Source organism: Zootermopsis nevadensis, unplaced genomic scaffold (genome assembly GCF_977971745.1).
Source record: "Zootermopsis nevadensis isolate Lab colony 2312 unplaced genomic scaffold, Znev_1.0 Znev_ptg000028l, whole genome shotgun sequence".
In the NCBI taxonomy this organism is placed as follows: domain Eukaryota; kingdom Metazoa; phylum Arthropoda; class Insecta; order Blattodea; family Termopsidae; genus Zootermopsis; species Zootermopsis nevadensis.
In genome coordinates this window covers 20,961,734-20,985,186 of record NW_028259160.1, presented here as the reverse complement: position 1 = coordinate 20,985,186, position 23,453 = coordinate 20,961,734, and the positions used below count along the sequence as shown (strand labels likewise).

General features: G+C 44.9%; 1 protein-coding gene and 1 pseudogene across 3 annotated transcripts in view; both read right to left on the bottom strand.

Moving 5' to 3' along the window:
- Positions 1 to 228: 228 nt before the first annotated feature.
- On the bottom strand, positions 229 to 347 carry LOC147872431 (5S ribosomal RNA; annotated as a pseudogene).
- Positions 348 to 11,536: 11,189 nt separating this feature from the next.
- Positions 11,537 to 23,453, bottom strand: part of LOC110833717 (neuropeptides capa receptor) — a 123,246-nt gene continuing 111,329 nt past the window's right edge. For all 3 annotated transcript variants that reach the window (XM_087357831.1, XM_087357833.1, XM_087357832.1), the window contains 3 exons: positions 20,832 to 20,954; positions 14,599 to 14,782; positions 11,537 to 12,283 (listed from right to left, as the gene is read on the bottom strand). In XM_087357831.1, the coding sequence (XP_087213957.1) occupies positions 11,881 to 12,283; positions 14,599 to 14,782; positions 20,832 to 20,954 (710 nt within the window). In that variant the 3' untranslated portion in view covers positions 11,537 to 11,880. The remainder of the gene's footprint in view (positions 12,284 to 14,598; positions 14,783 to 20,831; positions 20,955 to 23,453) is intronic.

Sequence of the window (23,453 nt, the reverse complement as noted above, 5' to 3'; positions counted from 1 at the left end):
GTCCAGAAATATTATTTTACACGGGGAAATACGTTAGTCCTTCAGGTTGCAAACCTAACCTTACTCTTGTAGAATACTTAACTCTTTTGTTACTATAAAATGCTGAAAATATTCGGTCCAACTGCGTCACTAAAAGTCTCATTTAGTTATTCAACATAATTTAAACCATAGTATAAAGTAAAGTTAAAACTGTCCCACTGTACGCCATGTAAACCCTTGAATTAAAAATTCTAACAGCACGCGGTGTTCCCAAGCGGTCACCCATCCAACTACTAACCGCAACCAATGTTGCTTAACCGCGTTAATCGGACGAGAACCCACGTTTTCAACATGGTATGGCCGTTGGATATTTCATATACGTATGAAATGTGTTCCTTTTTTTTTCGAATTTAAAGACCACATTGACAATAACTCTTTGAAATACTATATTCCTGATTTAACGTGTTATATTCACTGGCCAATCTTTTTTAAGATATAAGTATTTTCGTATATAATTCCCCCTTTCCAATGCGTTGTTAATATTTATTGTTAACACGATATCAGACACCACAAATAACACATTTTTAATTAGATCCATAAGGAAATACAAACATCCATGCATATATAGGCAAGAATCTAACATATTTATAGCATGGGTGCCAATCTTCGAGATATTTACAATACATCGGACACTCTTCAAGTTCTGTAAGTGTTTTATTTGTATTAATTAAAATCTGTGTCAGTGAGAATGGTCACACACAGGGCGAAGTGTAAATGAACGTACCATTTACGCTCCAAGAGAACAGAAATCAGTTTTCGTATGCTGTCAGGACAAGAAGGATTTGCTTTAGGTAGATTGTTTGTAAAATTTCAGTGGTGGTACGAGGCAGAGATAATTGCTAGCCTTGAATATACAAATGAGCTTCTAAACATTACACCATAAAACCACGTGTCATACAGTGATGATTATAACACGTGGTTTTTGTTGGTGTTGTATTCTAATGTCTTGAATTTGCACGTGAATTGAAACCAAATACATTTTGATTGATCATAATTTTTCTTTTAAAAAGAGCACTAAAAGGGAGATTGACTGAATTATACTTTCAGCAAAAATTATAGCAGAAAAGGATACATTACAGAAATTTATAGGAAATTTTTCTGTGAAATTGTTCTTTCAGACTTTGTTCATCGTCTAAATTTTATAAAATGTTATAATATTTCTAAAAAGAACAATGTAACACTTCACTGTCAGAAAACGTCAAATTTTTAGTATAAATTTTAGATTTAACGAATTCGCACATAATTTAAATATGGCTCATAAAGTTTGAGTTTCACTTACAATAATTATATCACTAAACATTACTCATAACACAGCGTTATCTTTCAGTAAAATACGCAAGATTACAAAACACAATACCCAGACTGTAATGATTACAATTATTTAAAATCTTTATGTACTTTTCAGGAAACAAATTTTCCCTATTTTGAAATTACGATAAACACACAAGAATTGGAGGAATTATTACAATGGAAATTGGTGTGGGAAAAAAAAGTAATTAGATCTGAATTCAGGAAGAAATAATATGTAAGTACCTTTCAGCATTCTTTCGACAGCGATCTGGTACACCGAGAAGAATTCATTGTAAATCTGTGCAATTTAAATTAAACTACGTTTTGAGGGAAACACATTCCAAAATACTGACAGTACTCGTCATTTACAGTATTTTTTTAAATCTAATATTTAAAAAATTAATATTCAAAATTCATTTAATAAGATATTAAAGGGCTAGTGAAATATATAATAAAGACAATATTTTATTATTTTAGCTACCGTTTTAGAAAATATGTGAAATTAAAAATTGGGGATATTTTCAACATTTTTCTATTTTTCCCCCTACATGTAACATTTTATAATGTTAGAGAATTTAATTTAATTTTTTAATTTGACATCTGAGCCACAACTTTACTTACCAAGATGATATTTCTTATCCCCTGGACAATCGCAGATCTTGTCTATCACTTCGGACTTTTCTCTGGACAGGGATTTCTGAATTGGAAAGTAATCATAATATGAAGATTTCTGTCTTCTGGGTTGTTGCGATGAATCAACCTGATGATGGAGGCAGTATGACCTCAGAAACGTCGGTAAACATCGACCAGACTACACAACGCAACAACCCAGAAGACAGAAATTTCATACTCTGATGATGGAGGCAGTATGACCTCCGAAACGTTGGTAAACATCGACCAGACTACACAGCGCAACAACCCAGAAGACAGAAATTTCATACTCTGATGATGGAGCCAGTATGACCTCAGAAACGTCGGTAAACATCGACCAGACTACACAGCGCAACAACCCAGAAGACAGAAATTTCATACTCTGATGATGGAGACAGTATGACCTCCGAAACGTTGGTAAACATCGACCAGACTACACAGCGCAACAACCCAGAAGACAAAAATTTCATACTCTGATGATGGAGCCAGTATGACCTCAGAAACGTCGGTAAACATCGACCAGACTACACAGCGCAACAACCCAGAAGACAAAAATTTCATACTCTGATGATGGAGCCAGTATGACCTCAGAAACGTCGGTAAACATCGACCAGACTACACAGCGCAACAACCCAGAAGACAGAAATCTTCATACTCATCGCCCTGATGATGGAGGCAGTATGACCTCTGAAACGTTGGTTAACATCGACCAGACTACACAGCGCAACAACCCAGAAGACAGAAATCTTCATACTCATCGCCCTGATGATGGAGGCAGTATGACCTCTGAAACGTTGGTTAACATCGACCAGACTACACAGCGCAACAACCCAGAAGACAGAAATCTTCATTCTCATCGCCCTGATGATGGAAGCAGTATGACCTCTGAAACGTTGGTTAACATCGACCAGACTACACAGCGCAACAACCCAGAAGACAGAAATCTTCATACTCATCGCCCTGATGATGGAGGCAGTATGACCTCTGAAACGTTGGTTAACATCGACCAGACTACACAGCGCAACAACCCAGAAGACAGAAATCTTCATTCTCATCGCCCTGATGATGGAAGCAGTATGACCTCTGAAACGTTGGTTAACATCGACCAGACTACACAGCGCAACAACCCAGAAGACAGAAATCTTCATACTCATCGCCCTGATGATGGAGGCAGTATGACCTCTGAAACGTTGGCTAACATCGACCAGACTACACAGCGCAACAACCCAGAAGACAGAAATCTTCATTCTCATCGCCCTGATGACGGAGGCAGTATGACCTCTGAAACGTTGGTAAACATCGACCAGACTACACAGCGCAACAACCCAGAAGACAGAAATCTTCATACTCATCGCCCTGATGATGGAGGCAGTATGACCTCTGAAACGTTGGTTAACATCGACCAGACTACACAGCGCAACAACCCAGAAGACAGAAATCTTCATTCTCATCGCCCTGATGACGGAGGCAGTATGACCTCTGAAACGTTGGTTAACATCGACCAGACTACACAGCGCAACAACCCAGAAGACAGAAATCTTCATTCTCATCGCCCTGATGATGGAAGCAGTATGACCTCTGAAACGTTGGTTAACATCGACCAGACTACACAGCGCAACAACCCAGAAGACAGAAATCTTCATTCTCATCGCCCTGATGACGGAGGCAGTATGACCTCTGAAACGTTGGTTAACATCGACCAGACTACACAGCGCAACAACCCAGAAGACAGAAATCTTCATTCTCATCGCCCTGATGACGGAGGCAGTATGACCTCTGAAACGTTGGTAAACATCGACCAGACTACACAGCGCAACAACCCAGAAGACAGAAATCTTCATACTCATCGCCCTGTTGATGGAGGCAGTATGACCTCTGAAACGTTGGCTAACATCGACCAGACTACACAGCGCAACAACCCAGAAGACAGAAATCTTCATTCTCATCGCCCTGATGATGGAAGCAGTATGACCTCTGAAACGTTGGTTAACATCGACCAGACTACACAGCGCAACAACCCAGAAGACAGAAATCTTCATACTCATCGCCCTGATGATGGAGGCAGTATGACCTCTGAAACGTTGGCTAACATCGACCAGACTACACAGCGCAACAACCCAGAAGACAGAAATCTTCATCGCCCTGATGATGGAGGCAGTATGACCTCTGAAACGTTGGCTAACATCGACCAGACTACACAGCGCAACAACCCAGAAGACAGAAATCTTCATTCTCATCGCCCTGATGACGGAGGCAGTATGACCTCTGAAACGTTGGCTAACATCGACCAGACTACACGGCGCAACAACCCAGAAGACAGAAATCTTCATACTCATCGCCCTGATGATGGAGGCAGTATGACCTCTGAAACGTTGGTTAACATCGACCAGACTACACAGCGCAACAACCCAGAAGACAGAAATCTTCATTCTCATCGCCCTGATGATGGAAGCAGTATGACCTCTGAAACGTTGGTTAACATCGACCAGACTACACAGCGCAACAACCCAGAAGACAGAAATCTTCATTCTCATCGCCCTGATGACGGAGGCAGTATGACCTCTGAAACGTTGGTTAACATCGACCAGACTACACAGCGCAACAACCCAGAAGACAGAAATCTTCATACTCATCGCCCTGATGATGGAAGCAGTATGACCTCTGAAACGTTGGTTAACATCGACCAGACTACACAGCGCAACAACCCAGAAGACAGAAATCTTCATTCTCATCGCCCTGATGATGGAAGCAGTATGACCTCTGAAACGTTGGTTAACATCGACCAGACTACACAGCGCAACAACCCAGAAGACAGAAATCTTCATTCTCATCGCCCTGATGACGGAGGCAGTATGACCTCTGAAACGTTGGTTAACATCGACCAGACTACACAGCGCAACAACCCAGAAGACAGAAATCTTCATTCTCATCGCCCTGATGATGGAAGCAGTATGACCTCTGAAACGTTGGTTAACATCGACCAGACTACACAGCGCAACAACCCAGAAGACAGAAATCTTCATTCTCATCGCCCTGATGACGGAGGCAGTATGACCTCTGAAACGTTGGTTAACATCGACCAGACTACACAGCGCAACAACCCAGAAGACAGAAATCTTCATTCTCATCGCCCTGATGATGGAAGCAGTATGACCTCTGAAACGTTGGTTAACATCGACCAGACTACACAGCGCAACAACCCAGAAGACAGAAATCTTCATTCTCATCGCCCTGATGATGGAAGCAGTATGACCTCTGAAACGTTGGTTAACATCGACCAGACTACACAGCGCAACAACCCAGAAGACAGAAATCTTCATTCTCATCGCCCTGATGACGGAGGCAGTATGACCTCTGAAACGTTGGTTAACATCGACCAGACTACACAGCGCAACAACCCAGAAGACAGAAATCTTCATTCTCATCGCCCTGATGATGGAAGCAGTATGACCTCTGAAACGTTGGTTAACATCGACCAGACTACACAGCGCAACAACCCAGAAGACAGAAATCTTCATTCTCATCGCCCTGATGACGGAGGCAGTATGACCTCTGAAACGTTGGTTAACATCGACCAGACTACACAGCGCAACAACCCAGAAGACAGAAATCTTCATTCTCATCGCCCTGATGACGGAGGCAGTATGACCTCTGAAACGTTGGTAAACATCGACCAGACTACACAGCGCAACAACCCAGAAGACAGAAATCTTCATACTCATCGCCCTGTTGATGGAGGCAGTATGACCTCTGAAACGTTGGTTAACATCGACCAGACTACACAGCGCAACAACCCAGAAGACAGAAATCTTCATTCTCATCGCCCTGATGACGGAGGCAGTATGACCTCTGAAACGTTGGTTAACATCGACCAGACTACACAGCGCAACAACCCAGAAGACAGAAATCTTCATTCTCATCGCCCTGATGACGGAGGCAGTATGACCTCTGAAACGTTGGTTAACATCGACCAGACTACACAGCGCAACAACCCAGAAGACAGAAATCTTCATTCTCATCGCCCTGATGACGGAGGCAGTATGACCTCTGAAACGTTGGTAAACATCGACCAGACTACACAGCGCAACAACCCAGAAGACAGAAATCTTCATACTCATCGCCCTGTTGATGGAGGCAGTATGACCTCTGAAACGTTGGCTAACATCGACCAGACTACACAGCGCAACAACCCAGAAGACAGAAATCTTCATTCTCATCGCCCTGATGATGGAAGCAGTATGACCTCTGAAACGTTGGTTAACATCGACCAGACTACACAGCGCAACAACCCAGAAGACAGAAATCTTCATACTCATCGCCCTGATGATGGAGGCAGTATGACCTCTGAAACGTTGGCTAACATCGACCAGACTACACAGCGCAACAACCCAGAAGACAGAAATCTTCATCGCCCTGATGATGGAGGCAGTATGACCTCTGAAACGTTGGCTAACATCGACCAGACTACACAGCGCAACAACCCAGAAGACAGAAATCTTCATTCTCATCGCCCTGATGACGGAGGCAGTATGACCTCTGAAACGTTGGCTAACATCGACCAGACTACACGGCGCAACAACCCAGAAGACAGAAATCTTCATACTCATCGCCCTGATGATGGAGGCAGTATGACCTCTGAAACGTTGGTTAACATCGACCAGACTACACAGCGCAACAACCCAGAAGACAGAAATCTTCATTCTCATCGCCCTGATGATGGAGGCAGTATGACCTCTGAAACGTTGGCTAACATCGACCAGACTACACAGCGCAACAACCCAGAAGACAGAAATCTTCATACTCATCGCCCTGATGATGGAGGCAGTATGACCTCTGAAACGTTGGTTAACATCGACCAGACTACACAGCGCAACAACCCAGAAGACAGAAATCTTCATTCTCATCGCCCTGATGATGGAAGCAGTATGACCTCTGAAACGTTGGTTAACATCGACCAGACTACACAGCGCAACAACCCAGAAGACAGAAATCTTCATACTCATCGCCCTGATGATGGAGGCAGTATGACCTCTGAAACGTTGGCTAACATCGACCAGACTACACAGCGCAACAACCCAGAAGACAGAAATCTTCATCGCCCTGATGATGGAGGCAGTATGACCTCTGAAACGTTGGCTAACATCGACCAGACTACACAGCGCAACAACCCAGAAGACAGAAATCTTCATTCTCATCGCCCTGATGACGGAGGCAGTATGACCTCTGAAACGTTGGCTAACATCGACCAGACTACACGGCGCAACAACCCAGAAGACAGAAATCTTCATACTCATCGCCCTGTTGATGGAGGCAGTATGACCTCTGAAACGTTGGTTAACATCGACCAGACTACACAGCGCAACAACCCAGAAGACAGAAATCTTCATTCTCATCGCCCTGTTGATGGAGGCAGTATGACCTCTGAAACGTTGGCTAACATCGACCAGACTACACAGCGCAACAACCCAGAAGACAGAAATCTTCATACTCATCGCCCTGTTGATGGAGGCAGTATGACCTCTGAAACGTTGGCTAACATCGACCAGACTACACAGCGCAACAACCCAGAAGACAGAAATCTTCATTCTCATCGCCCTGATGATGGAAGCAGTATGACCTCTGAAACGTTGGTTAACATCGACCAGACTACACAGCGCAACAACCCAGAAGACAGAAATCTTCATACTCATCGCCCTGATGATGGAGGCAGTATGACCTCTGAAACGTTGGCTAACATCGACCAGACTACACAGCGCAACAACCCAGAAGACAGAAATCTTCATCGCCCTGATGATGGAGGCAGTATGACCTCTGAAACGTTGGCTAACATCGACCAGACTACACAGCGCAACAACCCAGAAGACAGAAATCTTCATTCTCATCGCCCTGATGACGGAGGCAGTATGACCTCTGAAACGTTGGCTAACATCGACCAGACTACACGGCGCAACAACCCAGAAGACAGAAATCTTCATACTCATCGCCCTGTTGATGGAGGCAGTATGACCTCTGAAACGTTGGTTAACATCGACCAGACTACACAGCGCAACAACCCAGAAGACAGAAATCTTCATTCTCATCGCCCTGATGATGGAAGCAGTATGACCTCTGAAACGTTGGTTAACATCGACCAGACTACACAGCGCAACAACCCAGAAGACAGAAATCTTCATACTCATCGCCCTGATGATGGAAGCAGTATGACCTCTGAAACGTTGGTTAACATCGACCAGACTACACGGCGCAACAACCCAGAACACAGAAATCTTCATACTCATCGCCCTGATGACGGAGGCAGTATGACCTCTGCAACGTTGGTAAACATCGACCAGACTACACAGCGCAACAACCCAGAAGACAGAAATCTTCATACTCATCGCCCTGTTGATGGAGGCAGTATGACCTCTGCAACGTTGGTTAACATCGACCAGACTACACAGCGCAACAACCCAGAAGACAGAAATCTTCATACTCATCGCCCTGATGACGGAGGCAGTATGACCTCTGCAACGTTGGTTAACATCGACCAGACTACACAGCGCAACAACCCAGAAGACAGAAATCTTCATTCTCATCGCCCTGATGATGGAAGCAGTATGACCTCTGAAACGTTGGTTAACATCGACCAGACTACACAGCGCAACAACCCAGAAGACAGAAATCTTCATACTCATCGCCCTGATGATGGAAGCAGTATGACCTCTGAAACGTTGGTTAACATCGACCAGACTACACAGCGCAACAACCCAGAAGACAGAAATCTTCATTCTCATCGCCCTGATGATGGAAGCAGTATGACCTCTGAAACGTTGGTTAACATCGACCAGACTACACAGCGCAACAACCCAGAAGACAGAAATCTTCATACTCATCGCCCTGTTGATGGAGGCAGTATGACCTCTGCAACGTTGGTAAACATCGACCAGACTACACAGCGCAACAACCCAGAAGACAGAAATCTTCATTCTCATCGCCCTGATGATGGAAGCAGTATGACCTCTGAAACGTTGGTTAACATCGACCAGACTACACAGCGCAACAACCCAGAAGACAGAAATCTTCATTCTCATCGCCCTGATGATGGAAGCAGTATGACCTCTGAAACGTTGGTTAACATCGACCAGACTACACAGCGCAACAACCCAGAAGACAGAAATCTTCATACTCATCGCCCTGTTGACGGAGGCAGTATGACCTCTGCAACGTTGGTTAACATCGACCAGACTACACAGCGCAACAACCCAGAAGACAGAAATCTTCATTCTCATCGCCCTGATGATGGAAGCAGTATGACCTCTGAAACGTTGGTTAACATCGACCAGACTACACAGCGCAACAACCCAGAAGACAGAAATCTTCATTCTCATCGCCCTGATGATGGAAGCAGTATGACCTCTGAAACGTTGGTTAACATCGACCAGACTACACAGCGCAACAACCCAGAAGACAGAAATCTTCATACTCATCGCCCTGTTGATGGAGGCAGTATGACCTCTGAAACGTTGGCTAACATCGACCAGACTACACGGCGCAACAACCCAGAAGACAGAAATCTTCATACTCATCGCCCTGTTGATGGAGGCAGTATGACCTCTGAAACGTTGGTTAACATCGACCAGACTACACAGCGCAACAACCCAGAAGACAGAAATCTTCATTCTCATCGCCCTGATGATGGAAGCAGTATGACCTCTGAAACGTTGGTTAACATCGACCAGACTACACAGCGCAACAACCCAGAAGACAGAAATCTTCATACTCATCGCCCTGTTGATGGAGGCAGTATGACCTCTGAAACGTTGGCTAACATCGACCAGACTACACGGCGCAACAACCCAGAAGACAGAAATCTTCATACTCATCGCCCTGTTGATGGAGGCAGTATGACCTCTGAAACGTTGGTTAACATCGACCAGACTACACAGCGCAACAACCCAGAAGACAGAAATCTTCATACTCATCGCCCTGTTGATGGAGGCAGTATGACCTCTGAAACGTTGGCTAACATCGACCAGACTACACGGCGCAACAACCCAGAAGACAGAAATCTTCATACTCATCGCCCTGTTGATGGAGGCAGTATGACCTCTGAAACGTTGGTTAACATCGACCAGACTACACAGCGCAACAACCCAGAAGACAGAAATCTTCATTCTCATCGCCCTGATGATGGAAGCAGTATGACCTCTGAAACGTTGGTTAACATCGACCAGACTACACAGCGCAACAACCCAGAAGACAGAAATCTTCATACTCATCGCCCTGTTGATGGAGGCAGTATGACCTCTGAAACGTTGGCTAACATCGACCAGACTACACAGCGCAACAACCCAGAAGACAGAAATCTTCATACTCATCGCCCTGTTGATGGAGGCAGTATGACCTCTGAAACGTTGGCTAACATCGACCAGACTACACGGCGCAACAACCCAGAAGACAGAAATCTTCATACTCAACGCCCTGATGATGGAAGCAGTATGACCTCTGAAACGTTGGCTAACATCGACCAGACTACACGGCGCAACAACCCAGAAGACAGAAATCTTCATACTCATCGCCCTGTTGATGGAGGCAGTATGACCTCTGAAACGTTGGCTAACATCGACCAGACTACACAGCGCAACAACCCAGAAGACAGAAATCTTCATACTCATCGCCCTGTTGATGGAGGCAGTATGACCTCTGAAACGTTGGTTAACATCGACCAGACTACACAGCGCAACAACCCAGAAGACAGAAATCTTCATTCTCATCGCCCTGATGATGGAAGCAGTATGACCTCTGAAACGTTGGTTAACATCGACCAGACTACACAGCGCAACAACCCAGAAGACAGAAATCTTCATACTCATCGCCCTGTTGATGGAGGCAGTATGACCTCTGAAACGTTGGCTAACATCGACCAGACTACACAGCGCAACAACCCAGAAGACAGAAATCTTCATACTCATCGCCCTGTTGATGGAGGCAGTATGACCTCTGAAACGTTGGCTAACATCGACCAGACTACACGGCGCAACAACCCAGAAGACAGAAATCTTCATACTCAACGCCCTGATGATGGAAGCAGTATGACCTCTGAAACGTTGGCTAACATCGACCAGACTACACGGCGCAACAACCCAGAAGACAGAAATCTTCATACTCATCGCCCTGATGATGGAGGCAGTATGACCTCTGAAACGTTGGCTAACATCGACCAGACTACACAGCGCAACAACCCAGAAGACAGAAATCTTCATTCTCATCGCCCTGATGACGGAGGCAGTATGACCTCTGAAACGTTGGCTAACATCGACCAGACTACACGGCGCAACAACCCAGAAGACAGAAATCTTCATACTCATCGCCCTGATGACGGAGGCAGTATGACCTCTGAAACGTTGGTTAACATCGACCAGACTACACGGCGCAACAACCCAGAACACAGAAATCTTCATACTCATCGCCCTGATGACGGAGGCAGTATGACCTCTGCAACGTTGGTAAACATCGACCAGACTACACAGCGCAACAACCCAGAAGACAGAAATCTTCATACTCATCGCCCTGTTGATGGAGGCAGTATGACCTCTGATACGTTGGTTAACATCGACCAGACTACACAGCGCAACAACCCAGAAGACAGAAATTTCATACTCTGATGATGGAGCCAGTATGACCTCATAAACGTCGGTAAACATCGACCAGACTAAACAGCGCAACAACCCAGAAGACAGAAATTTCATACTCTGATGATGGAGGCAGTATGACCTCTGAAACGTTGGCTAACATCGACCAGACTACACAGCGCAACAACCCAGAAGACAGAAATCATAATATAATAATATAGCTGAAGCCATCAACAAACAATTGTCGGTTAATACGCTATTGCACAAATCAGACAAGACTTGGATACTTCTATATTCTCGCTGGTTTTGGGATCATTTTGAATTTCTGGCTTTGGCTCCTTGGCAATTTTAAGGTCTCGGGCCAAGCTTTAGAAGTTGCGTACACATTTCTCCCGCTGTTGGATGAAACGTCCATACTGATGATTACATCTGAGACGTCATCACAGTAGAGTGTTTTATTTGAAGCAGAATCACCACCCCGGCATTCCACCTTCTCACCAGTGCAATGAGGGCCTCTTAGTGTATCAAAAATGTTTATGTTGACGTGTTCTTTCGACGTCCTTTTCACTGATGATGACTTATATTGTAGATTGTTGAGTGTTATATCCTCTGCCGAGCTAGTGGGAACATCGCTGTTTCTTGAATGTCTGTTCGATGACTTGAATCGTCTCATTTCTTCACCGTTGGCAGACCTGGAAACAAACGTCACTGTTAAAACATCGGCAAACGAAGATCTTACGTCACGAGTCATAAGATGGCGGCTGGAGTGCGTGTTTACATTACTCCAACTCTTTCCTTGAAGCGCTATTTAGATATACTGTTATTACAAAGGAAAATTACAATGGAATCACGTTTCTGATATATAATACTATAATTTTAATGAATTTACTACGAAGAATCGAATAAGAAAGAATGATTTAAAAATAATTTGTTAATTATACCAGACTGTGTTATAAAATACTTCTCGTAACAGCAATTACAATTTAATCCACGGAGCCAAGTCCTTCTTGAGAAGCCAACAGTCGCTCAGCCACTCAAAAATTTGCCAACATTTTATGGTACGTGACAGTTCATTACCATTTTTATAAGAGTCAGCGAATTATAACTTTCACTTGTCTAAAATTATTTTATTTTGACTTATATTTCAGTTTAATAACATGAAATTGTTTTGATTGTTTAATTGTTTAATTTTAACCGTCTAATCACAATAAAATATTTTATTAAATATTAAAATATTATTATTACAATTAACATTTAATATTTAAAATATATTAAAATGATGCTCTTTCTATCGAAATGTTCGATTTACAATTAGAGCATCATCTTTTTCACGACATGAATAACATGAAATTGTTTAATTTCCTATTGAAATAAAATTTCAGTTAGTTTTTACCATGTGTTCAGTCGACTACGTCTATCATTTATGTCATTTGTACTGAAACAGCATTTAATTGAAGTGACTTCGTAATTTGCAAGAAGCAGCCAACTCAAAATATCAATCAGACGTACCTTAAGGTAGAAAATGTCTGAAAGTTCAGTCAGATATGGATTTTGATTGCTAAAAAAAGATGTACACACCTCAAAAGGGGGCTTTTAGTGTTACTATCAGGCTATGCCAGAGATGAGCAAACACTGTATTCTGCAAATGTAAAGTTGGAAAACATTTAAAAGCAGCAAATCTTAATACACAGCAAAATAATAGTAAATGAGGTTATGTCACTGGCAGCCATTTTTATTTAGGGACATAGGCATGTAATGATTCTTATCATGCCTGTGCAGTGTCTGAAGAAAACGTAAATTATTTTTCAGCTGATAAACATACCAAGTATGTTTCTCAGATATTTTTTGATGAACCAAAAACAACATTTATAAAGGCTAGTAGCAACTAAAATATTAACAACCATTACACCGACTTCAATAATCTTTTAACATTTCACCTGTTTGACGGGTCACGTAACGGATTCGATTAGGATCCACCATGAGGATATATGACTGGTTGGGGGATTCCCCGTACAAGGATTCCCCACTGAGTCACTTTTTCTCACAGGAAATCACACAACTCATCCATCATTATCCTATTTTAAAGAAAACTGGAAGATGGTAACAAATTTTCGTAAAACTTCTCAATGTAACATTTTAAAGAAATAGGTTTAACAATTCTTGAGTTCTTACACTCCGACAGACATGGCATAGCTAATCTTCTTCTTCTTCTATGGCGCAACAGTCCAATTTCGGGCCTTGGCCTTCTCCCATGTGGGAGGTTTCTTTGTATTTTATGAGTAGTGACCAGCCCACTGCCTCAGCACAGTTTCTATTCAACCAAGATTTGTCTGCTAGAGCCATCTAGTAGTGAATCAGGAGAGACTTGGGTGAGAAATGGCCGTTGAATTTTGCTTACGAAACATCTCGTAAGGTTCTTTTAAATGCCGTAAATCTACGAAATGGGACCATTGGCTTTTCTTCCCCTCCAAAGAAAGTCATGTTACGGATTTTACCACCCTTAAAAATCCATCGACCTCGGCTGGGTTTGAACCCGCGAACCTTGGGTCCAGTGGCGAACAGCTCTCCATTTTAATTGTGTTACAAGGGTTTCTCATTAAATCTTGCCAAAAATTTTACCTTCAGTTTCATGTCTAAAATGGCTCTGGGACACTCAGCCTCCTATTATACGAGTATTGAAGAATCATGCACTGATGTGAAAAATGGCAACTCTGAATAATGTAAAGGTTAAAAATTAGAAATTTTGGGATTTATTAAGGTTGGCTGTCAGAGAATGACGACATTTGGAAAGTATAAAGCAAGTAGGAACAGTCCTTTTTATCCTGTTACCTATTAATTTCTTTTATGTAGTTAATTTAAAGTAAAACAGTAGGGAACAAAAGATAATATCTGACAACTAATATAAATTTATGTCAGTAATTCAGAGATGTTGCTTTCAAGTGAACACGTGCATGTTACATTTTTTTCTCATCACGAAGAATGCCGGTGAATGATATCAAGTCCACACCTGCAGTGATCAAAATGATCATTGACGTAGATGACTGTGGTGTCCCTGAAAGTGGATGCTTCTGTGCTGCTGCTCCTGTCAGTGTTACCGCAGCAGAGAGTCTTTCGGAAAGCCAGGCGGTACTTGGCGGACATCACATTATAAAGAACAGGGTTGACCGTGCAGGAGAAGAAATAGAAACACCCTGTAACATATGTGCATTGCTTACATAAGGATATTGTTACGTTTACTAACGTCAGCACACCAATGTTTATATCGTATTTACTCACTTAACTAACTAACTAACTAGATGACTTACAGAATTTACCAAAGCCCTCCACCGGACCCTGTCCTGGGCCAACACATTCCAGTCTCATTCAACTCCTATCTCCCACAGATCCCGCCTGAGATTATCCTCCCATCTACGTCTAGGTCTCCCCAGAGGTCTCTTCCCCTCAGGCTTCCCAAATAGTGGACCCAACCAACCAGATGGCTTACGGAACCCGAAGGTTCATCACCGAATTAACCAAAGCCCTCCACCGGACCCTGTCCTGGGCCAACAAAATCCAGTCTCCTTCAACTCCTATCTCCCATAGATCCCGCCTGAGATTATCCTCCCATCTACGTCTAGGTCTCCCCAGAGGTCTCTTCCCCTCAGGCTTCCCAAATAGTGGACCCAACCAACCAGATGGCTTACGGAACCCGAAGGTTCATCACCGAATTAACCAAAGCCCTCCACCGGACCCTATCCTGGGCCAACAAAATCCAGTCTCCTTCAACTCCTATCTCCCATAGATCCCGCCTGAGATTATCCTCCCATCTACGTCTAGGTCTCCCCAGCGGTCTCTTCCCCTCAGGCTTCCCAAATAGTGGACCCAACCAACCAGATGGCTTACGGAACCCGAATGTTCATCACCGAATTAACCAAAGCCCTCCACCGGACCCTGTCCTGGGCCAACAAAATCCAGTCTCCTTCAACTCCTATCTCCCACAGATGCCGCCTGAGATTATCCTCCCATCTACGTCTAGGTCTCCCCAGCGGTCTCTTCCCCTCAGGCTTCCCAAATAGTGGACCCAACCAACCAGATGGCTTACGGAACCCGAAGGTTCATCACCGAATTAACCAAAGCCCTCCACCGGACCCTATCCTGGGCCAACAAAATCCAGTCTCCTTCAACTCCTATCTCCCATAGATCCCGCCTGAGATTATCCTCCCATCTACGTCTAGGTCTCCCCAGAGGTCTCTTCCCCTCAGGCTTCCCAAATAGTGGACCCAACCAACCAGATGGCTTACGGAACCCGAAGGTTCATCACCGAATTAACCAAGCCCTCCACCGGACCCTGTCCTGGGCCAACAAAATCCAGTCTCCTTCAACTCCTATCTCCCACAGATCCCGCCTGAGATTATCCTCCCATCTACGTCTAGGTCTCCCCAGAGGTCTCTTCCCCTCAGGCTTCCCAAATAGTGGACCCAACCAACCAGATGGCTTACGGAACCCGAAGGTTCATCACCGAATTAACCAAAGCCCTCCACCGGACCCTATCCTGGGCCAACAAAATCCAGTCTCCTTCAACTCCTATCTCCCATAGATCCCGCCTGAGATTATCCTCCCATCTACGTCTAGGTCTCCCCAGAGGTCTCTTCCCCTCAGGCTTCCCAAATAGTGGACCCAACCAACCAGATGGCTTACGGAACCCGAAGGTTCATCACCGAATTAACCAAGCCCTCCACCGGACCCTGTCCTGGGCCAACAAAATCCAGTCTCCTTCAACTCCTATCTCCCACAGATCCCGCCTGAGATTATCCTCCCATCTACGTCTAGGTCTCCCCAGCGGTCTCTTCCCCTCAGGCTTCCCAAATAGTGGACCCAACCAACCAGATGGCTTACGGAACCCGAATGTTCATCACCGAATTAACCAAAGCCCTCCACCGGACCCTGTCCTGGGCCAACAAAATCCAGTCTCCTTCAACTCCTATCTCCCACAGATGCCGCCTGAGATTATCCTCCCATCTACGTCTAGGTCTCCCCAGCGGTCTCTTCCCCTCAGGCTTCCCAAATAGTGGACCCAACCAACCAGATGGCTTACGGAACCCGAAGGTTCATCACCGAATTAACCAAAGCCCTCCACCGGACCCTATCCTGGGCCAACAAAATCCAGTCTCCTTCAACTCCTATCTCCCATAGATCCCGCCTGAGATTATCCTCCCATCTACGTCTAGGTCTCCCCAGAGGTCTCTTCCCCTCAGGCTTCCCAAATAGTGGACCCAACCAACCAGATGGCTTACGGAACCCGAAGGTTCATCACCGAATTAACCAAGCCCTCCACCGGACCCTGTCCTGGGCCAACAAAATCCAGTCTCCTTCAACTCCTATCTCCCACAGATCCCGCCTGAGATTATCCTCCCATCTACGTCTAGGTCTCCCCAGAGGTCTCTTCCCCTCAGGCTTCCCAAATAGTGGACCCAACCAACCAGATGGCTTACGGAACCCGAAGGTTCATCACCGAATTAACCAAAGCCCTCCACCGGACCCTATCCTGGGCCAACAAAATCCAGTCTCCTTCAACTCCTATCTCCCATAGATCCCGCCTGAGATTATCCTCCCATCTACGTCTAGGTCTCCCCAGAGGTCTCTTCCCCTCAGGCTTCCCAAATAGTGGACCCAACCAACCAGATGGCTTACGGAACCCGAAGGTTCATCACCGAATTAACCAAAGCCCTCCACCGGACCCTATCCTGGGCCAACAAAATCCAGTCTCCTTCAACTCCTATCTCCCATAGATCCCGCCTGAGATTATCCTCCCATCTACGTCTAGGTCTCCCCAGCGGTCTCTTCCCCTCAGGCTTCCCAAATAGTGGACCCAACCAACCAGATGGCTTACGGAACCCGAATGTTCATCACCGAATTAACCAAAGCCCTCCACCGGACCCTGTCCTGGGCCAACAAAATCCAGTCTCCTTCAACTCCTATCTCCCACAGATGCCGCCTGAGATTATCCTCCCATCTACGTCTAGGTCTCCCCAGCGGTCTCTTCCCCTCAGGCTTCCCAAATAGTGGACCCAACCAACCAGATGGCTTACGGAACCCGAAGGTTCATCACCGAATTAACCAAAGCCCTCCACCGGACCCTATCCTGGGCCAACAAAATCCAGTCTCCTTCAACTCCTATCTCCCATAGATCCCGCCTGAGATTATCCTCCCATCTACGTCTAGGTCTCCCCAGAGGTCTCTTCCCCTCAGGCTTCCCAAATAGTGGACCCAACCAAACAGATGGCTTACGGAACCCGAAGGTTCATCACCGAATTAACCAAGCCCTCCACCGGACCCTGTCCTGGGCCAACAAAATCCAGTCTCCTTCAACTCCTATCTCCCACAGATCCCGCCTGAGATTATCCTCCCATCTACGTCTAGGTCTCCCCAGAGGTCTCTTCCCCTCAGGCTTCCCAAATAGTGGACCCAACCAACCAGATGGCTTACGGAACCCGAAGGTTCATCACCGAATTAACCAAAGCCCTCCACCGGACCCTATCCTGGGCCAACAAAATCCAGTCTCCTTCAACTCCTATCTCCCATAGATCCCGCCTGAGATTATCCTCCCATCTACGTCTAGGTCTCCCCAGAGGTCTCTTCCCCTCAGGCTTCCCAAATAGTGGACCCAACCAACCAGATGGCTTACGGAACCCGAAGGTTCATCACCGAATTAACCAAGCCCTCCACCGGACCCTGTCCTGGGCCAACAAAATCCAGTCTCCTTCAACTCCTATCTCCCACAGATCCCGCCTGAGATTATCCTCCCATCTACGTCTAGGTCTCCCCAGAGGTCTCTTCCCCTCAGGCTTCCCAAATAGTGGACCCAACCAACCAGATGGCTTACGGAACCCGAAGGTTCATCACCGAATTAACCAAGCCCTCCACCGGACCCTGTCCTGGGCCAACAAAATCCAGTCTCCTTCAACTCCTATCTCCCATAGATCCCGCCTGAGATTATCCTCCCATCTACGTCTAGGTCTCCCCAGAGGTCTCTTCACCTCAGGCTTCCCAAATAGTGGACCCAACCAACCAGATGGCTTACGGAACCCGAAGGTTCATCACCGAATTAACCAAGCCCTCCACCGGACCCTGTCCTGGGCCAACAAAATCCAGTCTCCTTCAACTCCTATCTCCCACAGATCCCGCCTGAGATTATCCTCCCATCTACGTCTAGGTCTCCCCAGAGGTCTCTTCCCCTCAGGCTTCCCAAATAGTGGACCCAACCAACCAGATGGCTTACGGAACCCGAAGGTTCATCACCGAATTAACCAAAGCCCTCCACCGGACCCTATCCTGGGCCAACAAAATCCAGTCTCCTTCAACTCCTATCTCCCATAGATCCCGCCTGAGATTATCCTCCCATCTACGTCTAGGTCTCCCCAGAGGTCTCTTCCCCTCAGGCTTCCCAAATAGTGGACCCAACCAACCAGATGGCTTACGGAACCCGAAGGTTCATCACCGAATTAACCAAAGCCCTCCACCGGACCCTATCCTGGGCCAACAAAATCCAGTCTCCTTCAACTCCTATCTCCCATAGATCCCGCCTGAGATTATCCTCCCATCTACGTCTAGGTCTCCCCAGAGGTCTCTTCCCCTCAGGCTTCCCAAATAGTGGACCCAACCAACCAGATGGCTTACGGAACCCGAAGGTTCATCACCGAATTAACCAAAGCCCTCCACCGGACCCTATCCTGGGCCAACAAAATCCAGTCTCCTTCAACTCCTATCTCCCACAGATCCCGCCTGAGATTATCCTCCCATCTACGTCTAGGTCTCCCCAGAGATCTCTTCCCCTCAGGCTTCCCAAATAGTGGACCCAACCAACCAGATGGCTTACGGAACCCGAATGTTCATCACCGAATTAACCAAAGCCCTCCACCGGACCCTGTCCTGGGCCAACAAAATCCAGTCTCCTTCAACTCCTATCTCCCATAGATCCCGCCTGAGATTATCCTCCCATCTACGTCTAGGTCTCCCCAGAGGTCTCTTCCCCTCAGGCTTCCCAAATAGTGGACCCAACCAACCAGATGGCTTACGGAACCCGAAGGTTCATCACCGAATTAACCAAAGCCCTCCACCGGACCCTGTCCTGGGCCAACAAAAACCAGTCTCCTTCAACTCCTATCTCCCATAGATCCCGCCTGAGATTATCCTCCCATCTACGTCTAGGTCTCCCCAGAGATTTCTTCCCCTCAGGCTTCCCAAATAGTGGACCCAACCAACCAGATGGCTTACGGAACCCGAATGTTCATCACCGAATTAACCAAAGCCCTCCACCGGACCCTGTCCTGGGCCAACAAAATCCAGTCTCCTTCAACTCCTATCTCCCACAGATCCCGCCTGAGATTATCCTCCCATCTACGTCTAGGTCTCCCCAGAGGTCTCTTCCCTTCAGGTTTCCCAACCAGTACCCGGTGCACACCTCTTGTCCCATCCATGCGCGCTACATGCCCAGCCCATCTGATTCTTCTCGACTTAATCGCCCTGACAATATCGGGGGAGGAGTACAGATTTTTAAGTTCGTCATTACGCAGTTTTCTCCAGACCCGGTCGTTTTCTCTCATGTTTACACACTTAAATAATATTTGTTAATGTAGATGTTGTCTACATGAATGTTTCCAAAAATATTGAGTACAGGTAGGACTCGGTTTACGCCGCTTCAATTTTGCGCCTCTCATAGATCACGATTGGAGGGGGTAAGAGTCATGACTCTGCCCGACTTCCTAGACGCAGATGGTCCCGACATTGTAATAAAAAACGATAAATTATGGCCTAAAATTCAGATAATTAAACAAAGAAAGTAATATAAAATGCGACGAGAAAAGGTAAATTATATTAATTGAGGAATTGATACTGTTCTACAGCCATATTATAACTTATTATCAGAAAAGAATAAAACCAAACATTTTTCAATTATTTTGTGTCGATTACTGTAAATCTTGGAAAGGAAACTAATGTATTTGCATATGTTCCCATTATATTTTTTACTTCAATTTACGCCGCTTCATTTTACGCCGGAAATATCAAGAACCTAACCCCGGCGTAAACCGAGTCCTACCTGTATTTGTTATAACTAAATTCTAAATGTCTAAAGTAAAGTTTTGGCAGCGGCCTTTAACGACGTATCACAGAAATGGACAATACACACCTAGAAAGGCAGAGGATACAGGTATCTAGATCACCAAATGCATAAGCAATATCACCAATATCGTAAACACTGACCTGTGATGTAATACGCCCACTCATTGATCTTGTCAAAATTGGGCGATTGCTTGCCGTAGATGTAAAATAGGCGTTGCATGTGGAAAGGCGCCCAGCAAAGGAAGAATGTGATCACCACGGCCACTGAAATACAATCGCCACGTGACTTTCATACAAGACGCAGAAAGGAAGGGCAGTGTTACTATCTTAGCGTTCCTATGGGAAATTATGTGGTACCTAAATACAAGTGAGACTTATTTACTATCATCTCAGCTGCTATTTTTGTATATTAGGCGTAGTAGTTTTTGGTCGGTGGAATTTTCAATGGGGAGGCTAGGAGCGAGTCTCTTGTGCGATAGTATAATGCTGACTGAACGCCCAAACAAAAGAAATACGCTGACCGTGCCACCTCAATTACACAGACTAGGCCCGTCCGCCAGCTCCGCTAGCTTGGAATTTTCAAGGGAAAGGCTAGGAGCGAGTCTCTTGTGCGATAGTATAATGCTGACTGAACGCCCAAACAAAAGAAATGCACTGACCGTGCCACCTCAGGTACACAGACTAGGCCCGTCCGCCAGCTCCGCTAGCTTGGAATTTTCAAGGGAAAGGCTAGGAGCGAGTCTCTTTGAGATAGTATAATGCTGACTGCACGCCCAAACAAAAGAAATACGCTGACCGTGCCACCTCAAGTACACAGACTAGGCCCGTCCGCCAGCTTCTCCACCGGCCAAAAACTACTACGCCGACTATACTACTAACTCTTAGAAAATATTTGGGTTGCGTTTAAATTGATGGATATCTTACGTTACTTTTGAAAAGAGGGCAAATTGTCACCCTGGGACAGATGTGGGTGAAAAAATAAAATAATAATTTCTAGAAATGGGTAAGAAATAACTTAAATATGTCGTTTAAAATGATACTGCATCTTACATTAAATGATACGAATTGTAATTCAACGTTTTTAACGATGCGGTGGGTATCATTTTGTGGAGCATTTAAATGAAACGCAAAATCAGTGCAGTTTGCTAGAAAGACAGGTATAGTTGCAGTTGAGGGGAGTTGTTTGGCGCGAATAATGCTCTGAAGCTCCGAGCGGTACAAACTACAATGAACGCAGGTTACGTTAATGCAAGTGATAAAATTGTGCCATCTGGTGATAAATCGCATGAAACACTAAGCAATGAATGTGCATTCTTCTCCTGCAACTCCCGTGGTGTTTGACTGAGCATTTCTGTGGATTGGAAACTGTACTAAGCAAAATTGATCATCAAATGGTAGACTGTATTTCGGTGGATAAAAATTGGTTGAATCCGTGTTTGTGTATTGTGCATATATAGCAGGGAAAAAGAATTCTAAACTTGTTTGTCAGAGGGAAAATGAATGTTTAAGGAAAATATATTATTTTTGGTACCATCGGGTTGGAGCCGACCCCTGGTGACATTATGAACAAGTTCCCTCTGATAGGGACCTGTTCATATACGTTCTTGGCAGATGATCCAGAAGTGGTTTGCCATTGCCTTCTTCTGTGTGTGAATGGAGTAATTGTTGGGATGCCACGGAGGAAAACTCCGTGTTGCCTAGACCACGGCCTTGCCCAACACAAGTTATAAATTCGGGCACCGCCGGGAATCGAACCCGAGACCCCAGGATTACAAGGCCAGCGTTCTAACCGCTAGACCACCTCATCTTATTATTATTTAGTGTTCTGTCTGACGACAGGTCCATACGAACAGGATCCTTCCATCCTTTTCTCGGACTGGGACCTGTTCATATACGTTCTTGGCAGATGATCCAGAAGTGGTTTGCCATTGCCTTCTTCTGTGTGTGAATGGAGTAATTGTTGGGATGCCACGGAGGAAAACTCCGTGTTGCCTAGACCACGGCCTTGCCCAACACAAGTTATAAATTCGGGCACCGCCGGGAATCGAACCCGAGACCCCAGGATTACAAGGCCAGCGTTCTGACCGCAATATTTTCATAATATGAATTTAATGATTATGGAAAATGTAAAATAAATTTAATATTCCTTTCAATTGAAAATAATCTTGCAGACTGAAAGTTTGAGGAATGGTTCAAATGTTTTATATGTATTTAATTCATTTTCGTATTTGGGGTTTGATAAAGATAAAATGTTTTATCGTAACACATGTACAGCAGCAGGGAATATATGGATTTAAAAGCCTGGTAATTTAAAGGTTATGTGTACTGAGAAACAGGGACAATTTGTAGAAATGTGATTCAGCACAAATACATTATAAATAAAAATAATAATCGCAGACACATTTTGAATTATTTTAATAGTAACGAAAGGAAATCATCGCTGTCACACATGAATGTTGCTGTTACACGTCAACCATTCTCGACGTTATTAATAATAAAGAGTACTGCATGAAACACGTAGAAATCCAAGCTTGTCTGATGATTGAAGTTCAGTTAAAAATCAAATTTAATAAAGCCTTTTTCAGGCAATATTTGATAAGGATTTGGCATATGGAGTTCGTACAATACTTTTTAAAAATCGCCCAATTATAAATTATTGAATACTGTATCACAGATTTAATTTATCATATCATTGGGATGATAATTTTTAGATTTTTATTTCACATAATTATTAAATTCTTAGCGGTATACCATGTTTATTAT